The sequence below is a fragment of the Microplitis mediator genome, chromosome 10 (assembly GCF_029852145.1).
Source record: "Microplitis mediator isolate UGA2020A chromosome 10, iyMicMedi2.1, whole genome shotgun sequence".
Classification (NCBI taxonomy): domain Eukaryota; kingdom Metazoa; phylum Arthropoda; class Insecta; order Hymenoptera; family Braconidae; genus Microplitis; species Microplitis mediator.
Window position 1 is genome coordinate 20,822,528 of NC_079978.1, and position 9,629 is coordinate 20,832,156.

At 30.3% G+C, this 9,629-nt stretch overlaps 2 protein-coding genes across 3 annotated transcripts; both read right to left on the reverse strand.

The window, feature by feature from the left end:
- Window positions 1–677: 677 nt before the first annotated feature.
- On the reverse strand, window positions 678–2,270 carry LOC130676431 (trypsin-like). 2 transcript variants are annotated; one of them, XM_057482621.1, is made up of 3 exons: window positions 1,974–2,270; window positions 1,194–1,671; window positions 987–1,128 (listed from the first exon to the last, which is right to left on the reverse strand). In XM_057482621.1, exons 1-3 carry the CDS (start codon window positions 2,020–2,022, stop codon window positions 1,125–1,127), a joined length of 531 nt encoding a protein of 176 aa, XP_057338604.1. In that variant the 5' UTR covers window positions 2,023–2,270; the 3' UTR covers window positions 987–1,124. The 2 variants fall into 2 exon arrangements, with proteins under 2 accessions (XP_057338603.1, XP_057338604.1); XM_057482620.1 differs by having other exon boundaries at window positions 678–1,671; window positions 1,974–2,268.
- Window positions 2,271–4,918: 2,648 nt separating this feature from the next.
- On the reverse strand, window positions 4,919–9,189 carry LOC130675880 (transmembrane protein 245). The gene is made up of 7 exons (XM_057481776.1): window positions 8,496–9,189; window positions 6,747–7,724; window positions 6,089–6,452; window positions 5,847–6,031; window positions 5,685–5,785; window positions 5,269–5,571; window positions 4,919–5,191 (listed from the first exon to the last, which is right to left on the reverse strand). The coding sequence occupies exons 1-7, from the start codon at window positions 9,009–9,011 to the stop codon at window positions 4,984–4,986; spliced, it is 2,655 nt and encodes an 884-aa protein (XP_057337759.1). The 5' UTR covers window positions 9,012–9,189; the 3' UTR covers window positions 4,919–4,983.
- Window positions 9,190–9,629: the final 440 nt, after the last annotated feature.

Sequence of the window (9,629 nt, forward strand, 5' to 3'; positions counted from 1 at the left end):
CTAAGAAGTATCTTGGAAAAAATAAATGGTGAAAAACGGTTTTTTGCAAATATCTTTAAAATAACTGAACCAAATGATTTCAAAATCTGATCAACTTTAGACACTATCAAAACGGGCCGATTGCCACTTCAAACATAAAAATCAGACCATTTATCAAAGAAATATCGTGGGAGCAAAAAATGCTAAAAAACGGTTTTTTCCAAATATCTTTGAAACAACTGAACCAATTGATTTCAAATTTCATTAATAGAACAAAGCGGAATTTTCGAAATTTTGAATAAAATTTTATTTTTTTAATAAAAGATTACGGTCATCGATATTTTGTAAAGGTAGATCCTACTTTATCTGTACCAGTAATTTCGGCCGACTTCTCTTTGTCCAGTAGCAGTATCTCAGATAAAAGGAGCTTCGGATTAGTTCTTATATTTAGTATAGTTGAGTACACTATCCTTGATTCAGGAATAGAAATGGTTAAGGATATTTTATTTTATTTTAATTTAATTATAATTATTATAAAATGTACGGACTAGATATATAGGCTTTGCTTGGAATTCGAAAGAGTACGGCCTGCAATAACAATTATAGTAAGAGCATCAAGTGTAAAGTCAAATTCTATCTGCTCCGTCACAGTTCTTAAGTAATAATATTATTTTTAATTAAACTTGTATTCATATGAATAAATTTATGTTATTAAAATTTATTCATTTTCAGAAAATATATACATATAAGTATCTGAGGTGTGAAACTTTTTATTATGTTTCCAAATTTTACTGTTTGTTTGTAGATGTTAATGAAACTGTTTCTTCTTTTTCTAATACATTACTAGGTCTTTTACTTTACTCTTTAAAAATTAGTCATAGCAAACCTAGCATAAAGCTTCGTCAGTATGGTTATCAATCCAATCAAAATAGTCTCTGACATTTCGATAAATAACCGGTGAATCAGGAAAATTACAACTCATTTTCCACATTTTAATACCAACAAGTTTACCATCGAACATCAGAGGATTTCCTAAATCACCAGGACACATGTTAACATCTTGAGATATACGACAATCCTTAACTGCACAAATCCGTGCAGCACTTGCCACCTTACCCATAAATGAATAATATTTATTACACTTTTCATCTGAAATAATTTGCCATGTAAATAAACCTAAATCATTTAATGAATATATATTACTGTCAACCCACTCAGCGACATATGCCATCTTATTCATTATTGTTGATTTGTTAGTATTTTTTAATCCAATACAAGCTCGATCACGAGTGCTATCAAAAATAATACGTTCTGAAAGACGAATTGTTGCAATATCCCAAGCTGGTATTGTATGATTACTTAATCCAAATGATGCATGTACTCTAACAGATGAAACTTTATATGTAGAGCCATCTTTATAACGATTTTGACTTCCAATGTAAATTGAAATCAATTTATGAGTTGATGGAGATACAAAAGGGTAGACACATTGTCCCAATGTTAAAATTTCCCATGATGTAATAATTACACCACTGCAAATATGGATACCATTCAATTGAATACTAACTAAATAAGGCGCTATATCCGGTACTTCTTTATCATAATCATTACATCTAACTTTCATATCATTTTCATCCGTGGAGCAGTCATCATAGTAGCACTGTATACAAATTAAAGATTTTGAAAAGATACCTGTAAAAATTTATTCATTATTTATTTAAATTAAAAATTTAAACAGAAAAAATTTAAATTGACAAGTAAAAAAAAACCGGAACACAATAAGATAAAGAAAATAAATTTTTTTTTCATTTTCTTTTAATTTTTTTCTGTTATCGCTAAGTTTCTGTATGATTCATATTTATTCCAAGTGCCCGGAAAAAAGTTTGTAAAAGAACAATTATTACTAAATAATAAGAATTAATAAATAAAACTCACTTAAATATTTCGACGTGTTTTGATATTTTCTATTACGATAAATAATAAAGTATAATTACCTGCTAAAATGATAGAGAAAACAGAAAAGATCACTGACTTAAACATCATCTTTACGCTGTTACCATTAAGAGGCTTATGATTATTTATTCACCAAGCATCTTCTTTTTACTTTTTATACTCATATCAAGTAACTAACACAAATGTGTACTATATCATCTTTAATTTTATCGTCAGCAAAATTGATATTTTTATCTGTATAAAACTCCAATATCTTTTAAACAAAATCCTGATTGGTCTTTTGCAATGATAATAAAAATTTAATTATAAAAGTAATACGATCTGTTACATTGTCTGAATATACTAATGTTTTGTTAATAAATATTTCTGTAATAGTGTAACCCCGATAACCCTTTTCTTTTAGATAATCAATTCTACTCTTCTTTTTCTTAAATGAACAGTTGTAAATAACCGCACGGAAAAAGATAAAAAATATTTAGAGAACTTTAGTAAAAAATATGGGTTGAAATTACTAAATGGATGTTGTAAATTGTGTTATCGTCTTGAACTGTCTTCCTCCACATTTCATACAATGTCTGCAGTGATTAAAAACGTAATTAATCATTTAATTACGAGAATATACAGAAAAATATACAATTTCAATAACATGTTAAGATCCAAGAACTTGCACAAATTGGATTTTTAACGGTTTTTCGAGGGTATTGTACTGTTTCAATCTCAAATGATCATTTTCATAGATTTTACAATTTTTTTGCATTTTCAGATTTAAGTCTTGTATTTTAGAACTAAAAAATACAAGAAATTTATTTAATTGTGTTTAAAAGATTTTTTTTCATTTTTTCAGCAGCAATTTTCTGCTATTTTATCGATGTTTTGCAATTTTATGAATGTTTGAGGGGGCTATGGGCCAAATTTATTGCAGAATCAGATCAAGCAGATTAAATTACATGAAAATCTTCGTCAATCCGGGTCCACAAAATTTTTTGTACCAAGATAATCCCAATTTTTCACGATTTTTGCAATTTTTAAGGATATTTTACCATTTTTTTTCGAATTAAAAAAGTTTATGATTCAAGTACGATCGAAATTAGTATTTAACAGACCAAAATACATTAAAATTAGGCTTGCCTTAGATCTCAAAATTTTTTTTCTTGCCAAAACATCGAATTTTCGCTATTTTTTGGGGTTTTTTTGCAATTTACTCGAAATTGAAGGCTGGGCGGCCTAAACTGACTTAAAATTCGTATTCAGCGGGTCGAAAAACATGCCCGTAGATAGGCGCCCGGTGTACAGACAATTTTTTTTTTTTTGTGTGCCGGTGTAATTAAAAGGCCACTTTGATAGTTTTCGTTGATGTATTATTTTTTCTCATAAGGAATTTTAACTGACAACTTTTATAAGTAATTTAATTACATATAATTAAAATTGTATTTATATTAATCTTATTCATACATGATTCTATTAAATTTTTACTGCTAAAAATCTATTTTTAAAAAATATTTATACTTTTATTAGTAATTGATTTTTTCAAATTTTTGTTACTTTATTTGTAACTTCCCGCTAAGAAAATTAAAAAATTTTCAAAAAAATTCGGGAAGTTATTGGTTTCGGTCCGATTTTCGAAAATCGAATTTCTATCAGATCTTGACATTTTGAGGTTCTAGGAAGCCATCCTGACTAATTTCAAGATGATGTCCAAGTGTATGTATGTGTGTGTGTGTACGTACGTATGTAAATATTTTTTTATTTTTATTTTATTTAACTGTAACTTTTGAACGGATGAACCGATTTAGATCTTCAAGGTGGTATTCGAAGCAGCTTATTAATTTCTACAAGCTGTAAAAAATTGAGCTTGATCGGTAAGGTGCGTTTGGAGATGTTCCAAAAATAAAATTTTTTCAAAAATGTTTTTTTTGGATAACTTGTAATGTGCTCGATGAACTGATTTCAAAATCTAATCAGCTCTAAAACCTTATAAGCCGCATTGAATGCCACCTCAACCATCAAAATCGGTTCATTCGTTCAAGAGAAATCGTTGTCGAAAGAATTAAAAAAAATTTTTTTTTTAGTTTTTTTGAAATTTCTCAAAAACGACTTGATAAATCAATACCAAATTTTGATCAACTTTAGAACTTAATAAGTCGCGTCGATTTCCACCTTATCCGTCTCAATCGGTTAATTCTTTTGAGACCTATCGTTGATGAAAAAACGTTAAAAAACGTTTTTTTTCGAAAACAATGCCATAGGTAAGTAGTTTCGAGCTCGAAAATGTATTTACAACAATGTTTTCGAGCTCATGGAGCTTGAAAACAGCGGGAAGTTTTAGGGCTGACCCGCAGGATCAACCGATAGACCTTTTTTTTTTAATTCATTTCCCAGTCATTTGTACAAAACCTCCCGTACAGTAACTCTTGGGGTTCCCCATGTGAGGGTCTGTTTTTTAAGCGTATTTTGGGAATTATTTTTGACGACCAATGAAAAAATAGAACTTTGAGTTTTTCATCATTTATTTAGTAATATTTCAAGAGTATGTGAAACAAATTTCAAATAAAAATCTTCATTACAACGTAAGTTTTACCGCTCTGAAGACACCCGCCTCGAAAAAAAAGTTTGCTCTAAAAAACTGATTAGTATGTAAATAAAATCAACTCTCTGAATTATTAACATCTTATAATTTTTTTTTATTTTTATTTAAATATTTATTTTAAAACATTGAGTTTCTTAGAAAATTAGGAAGCGTTGACATAAATTATTCTTAAAATTACATTTTATCTCACTAACATTAAATTGTTTTATTAACAAAATTGACTTGTAAGACAATGGCATGCAGCTTTTAATTATAGAAATTACAGCATCGTAACATGCATAGATTTACATCGACTATGATCGAATAAACATCGTGAAAATCTAGCTCACGTTCCTTAAAGGTTTTAAATTAGAGTATTAAAAATATTATTATTTTATAAGCAATATTTTTTTTTTAATAAAAATAAATAATTTTATGAGTGACTTGTACGCTCGTTAGACTATAGCTTGTTAATTTTTTAACTTCTAAGGTGAGCATTGCTCATTAGTTTGATTCATTTGTTTTTTCAATGAATCTAACGTCTCTTCAGAAAGAGAATGGACGTATCGGCGACTGAGATTTATAGCTACCATGATGCAACAAAGCAAAAGGGGACCGAAAATCGCCCCCTCGACCCCTAAACAAAAAATTCCTCCAGCTATTGATAAGCCTGTTAAATAAGGATGGCCCGCACTGTAAAACAAAACACAAAATTAATATTTTAAATGTTTGGAAAAATCAAATTTAAAAAAATAAACAATTTTTAGTACCCCTTAATTTCTTTGTAAAAATCGGTCATCACAATATTGTAGGGTAGAAAGTGGAATACAAAGAAGAGAATCGCAATCATAGGACCTCGAGTAAACCAAAGTTCAATCGCAGCAGGAATGCACGCAAAGTACGCGTCTAAAAATGGTACGGCTGCTAATATAGCGGCAAATGCTGAGGGCAAATAAATAATTTTAACATAAAATAAATTATGTATAAGCCACGTCCACATGCCGAAGAATGACGCGAGCTTGAAAGTTGCGGCAAAAACTTCCATCACCGCTTCTTGAACTGCTACTGCAAATCTTAAATAATTTTAAAATCAATCATTTAATCAGATATCTAAAACTCTTATTAATTACTCATTAATATTAATACATTGCGCGCCGTGCTTGAGGTGTGATATTCAAAAACTTACCGATAAAAGCTGATGGGACTAAAAACTGCAATCAGCTCAATAGGTTTATAAGTATATCCACTAGAACTTAGCAGATAAAACAACGTAGTGAAAAATACCACCTGGAAAAAAAAGTCATTGTATACTTGATGATTAATTAACACAAAGCAATATTATACTTACGGTACTCAAAGTAAAACTAAGAACAGCAGATCCACTCATGAGAACAACGTAAAGTAATTCTGTTAAAACACTCAAAACTATTGATAAGTTTCCTTTAACAATTCCCCATACTGAGTCAAGAACGGACATTAAAATGCCCACATTGTCTTTGCCGAAATTTTGGATGCTGCTCATATTAAAAATTTCTGTAAAAATATAAGATGTATTAAGACGAATAGATTTTTTAAACTGAAGGGACTTACGAGTTGGTATTTTCCCGAAACTATCTTTCAAACTTTCCCACACTGAATAAGCAGCGTCGATGTCCACTGTCGGGCCTATTGACTCCGAGCTTTCATTTGACATCATCCAGGCCTGGTAAAGTCGATCCCACAATTCTAAAACTTTTTTCTCTAGTATTTCAGCTTTAGACGGCTCCAATTCTTTGGCTAAATTCTTAACACCATCAGCAATAACACTTCTGCCGTATGTATAAGCATTATCTAAAACGCTATTAACTGAATTTTCCCACTGTTCCGGTACCCAATCAATGTCTGGATTATGAACTAACGTTGAATTGATAATTTCTCCTGTTACTTGAATCAGATGTATTCCTTCTGCATAAATCTTTCATAATAAATAAACGTAACTATAATTAATCTTTATACATATTTATATTAGAGAGAACGATTATTTTTTTTTCACTCCCACTTCAAAATATTTCACACCTCGAACGCGAAGCTTGGGCTCTACTGTTTAATTTTTTTTTCAATGCATATAATAAAAAAAATTAAACAGCAGAGTTGAACTTTTCCGCTTCACGTCCGAGGTGTGCAATATTTTGAAGTGGGAGTAAAAAAAAGTAGTTTCAAATGAACCACCCCAATGTATATTATAAAATATATTAATGTTGTAAATTACCTGTATCACTATAAATAGTGACGCGCAAAAAGAAAATATTATTAAAAAGAAAATGACAGCAGTAGTCGCAACTGCATCAACAGATCGTTTTAATATTTCCCTTATTTCCTTATCAATTATCGTATAAATTTTATATAATCCTTTAACGTGTGCTGGAATCACCGCATGCCTTCTTTCGTAATACCACGTCTTAAAAAATTGAATAAATTTATTTATACGACGATGAATGATATCCCAAAGTCCAAAATACTTTCCTATTTGTTTAGTAAAATACCAAGCTATTGGAACAGTGAGTATCGTTAAAATCCATTTATGTTTCCACATTAACATTCCTATGCATGAATAAAACGCCCCATACATATACATATCAGTATCAGTTTTATTTTTTTCATCTTCCAACATCTTGGATTCGTTTCGGAACTTTCGCAAGAAATAACGTTCGTGAAATGACGTTTGAAAGCTTGGATAACTCGAAGATTTATCATCATCTGATCTCAATTTTGTTAGAGAGTCTTGTCTAGCATCAGTATCTAATGACATCGCCCGTTTGATGAATTTCAGCGAAGGCTTTTTGCTGCTATTTACAACGGAGTCTTGTTTCTGATCAGCAGTTAAAGGAGTAGATGTTCCTTCAATGAAAGTAATCTGTTCGTCCTGTTCCACATTCTCATCTACTTTTACGGCAGGACTTGATACTTTTTTACCGGTCAATGCTAGCTGTACAGCTTCAGTAAAAGTTAATGGTGTTCCTTGAATTTCTTTGCTATCCAAAATGAGTACGATTTCATAGATAAAACCGACGATGAACAATATTTGTAAAATACAAAATATTATGTTTTGGTAAACTCCTAGTATGTTTGATACATATAAACTGAATGACAACCAAATTACAAAAGATGCGTAGTTGAATAAAGTTGCATTTTCTTCGGTCCAGAAAAAACACAATATCAATACGTAACTTATCATTACCGTACTAATCTAAAATTAAATAGGTTTTATTAATAACAGTTACATTGCATTGAGGAGGAGAGAGGCAAAGTGGGATATCAGCAAAATTTTATAGAAAAAGTTTATTTTTTAAACAGCTGAAAATTTTTTCTATTCCCTTTAAATATCATTAAGAGAAAAAATATTTAAAACTAAGTCAGTGGTAGTGGGGAGAGACGAGTCACCTTAAAAAAAAGTCTACATGCCGTAGGCAGGATAACTCATGACTGCTTCATCTGAAATCAAAAAACCAAAAAGATTTCTTTAGTGTTTGAGTTTATCTTGGATTTGAACGAAGGAATAAACAAAATATTCATTTTTGAATTTTTGGTAAAGGTGCAACCAAAAACTCTGATTTTTGCCAAAAATTGCTCCTTTTGTTTAATTAAAAAATAAATAGTTATTGAAGAAAAAAAAATCCTTCGTTCAGATCTAAGATGAACTTATGTACTAAAAAAATCTTTTTGGTTTTTCGATTTCAGATGAAGCAGTCATGAATTATCTTGCCTATGGCATGGAAATTTTTTTTGAAGTGACGTCTCTCCCCACTACCACTGGCTTATTTTTCCATATTTTTTTTTGAAAATTTCACAGAATATTCTTGGAATGATGCTCAATAGTGTCACAAATTTTAAAAATTTTAATAACGAAGGTACTCTGAAAAAAAAAATCACAAAAATATCCTCTTATTTTTGTATCTCAGACTCCTTTCCCCCATTTTGCCCCTTTCCTATACAATAAAAATTTAATAAGCAATTATACCATGTAAATATTGCAGTTGGTGACAGATAAGAATAAAAATGAATTGCTGAACTGAATGAGCCGCCAAGTAAGACATGTCAATATATTGGGCGTGTACCAATAGATTGTAACAAGTAAACTGGATGTAAGTATAATTATTTTAACATATTTTATACGGCTGCAAAGAAATGATCCAACACATTCTGAAATTTTGTCCATCAGTCTGATAGGCATCATAGCAAGATTTATGAGTAGTGGCTCGTAAAAATGATCTGCTTCAGCAAACCAAGACTTGACTGCATTTGTGATGTATAATTTGAATGGAAAAAGAACTGAGCCACAAAGGAGAGCCCATATTAGTGGCTTGACAAACGGCTGGAGAATTATGTAAAGCCCATAACTGGCAGTGCAAACTAAGCATAGGAGAAATAATGCAACTGTATTGTAAATACTCTGCTTTAACGCTTTTTCATGACCAATACTGAAGCCCGATAATACATTTAAAAGATTATCAATGGGAGCTCGGGGTGGCTCCATTCTTGAAAAATTTTTTTTTTACACCAGTTTTTTTTTTTAAATTAAAAACTTCACTTGATGAATTAAGTAATACCAAAAACATTGAGAAACATGAAAAATTATTTCGACATAGGTGATAACTAAATATAAAACATATAAATGAACGTGTGTGTATGGGTGGGTTATGTTCGTTCAATGCATACCTCAAATTTTTAACATAGATGGCACCGAGCTAGATTTATTCTAGACAAGCGACTTTTGTCTTTTACTTTCCCATTAGCCATTTTGAATGCGAATTGCGCGCCAGAATTTGAAATTTTAAAAAGTAATTATTTGACATTTCGATGACGTATAGAAAATTTCAATTCAACTTTTTAACTCTCTTGTCCATAAAATGACTTATAAATTTGACGTAAAATTCGAACTTGCGATTTTCCGATTTACGTCTAGACCAAAAAGTTTAAGTAAAATTTTTTCTATACCATACGTCATTGAGATGTTAAATGATTTATTCCAATTTTGCAACTTTAATTATTCTTGACAGTAAGACTTTTCGGTCAGAAAGTTGTAATCGAGTTGACAACTTGTCGAGAGTAAAAATGACGGCTTGATTTTAGGTGTGAAATTTGAATTATTTTT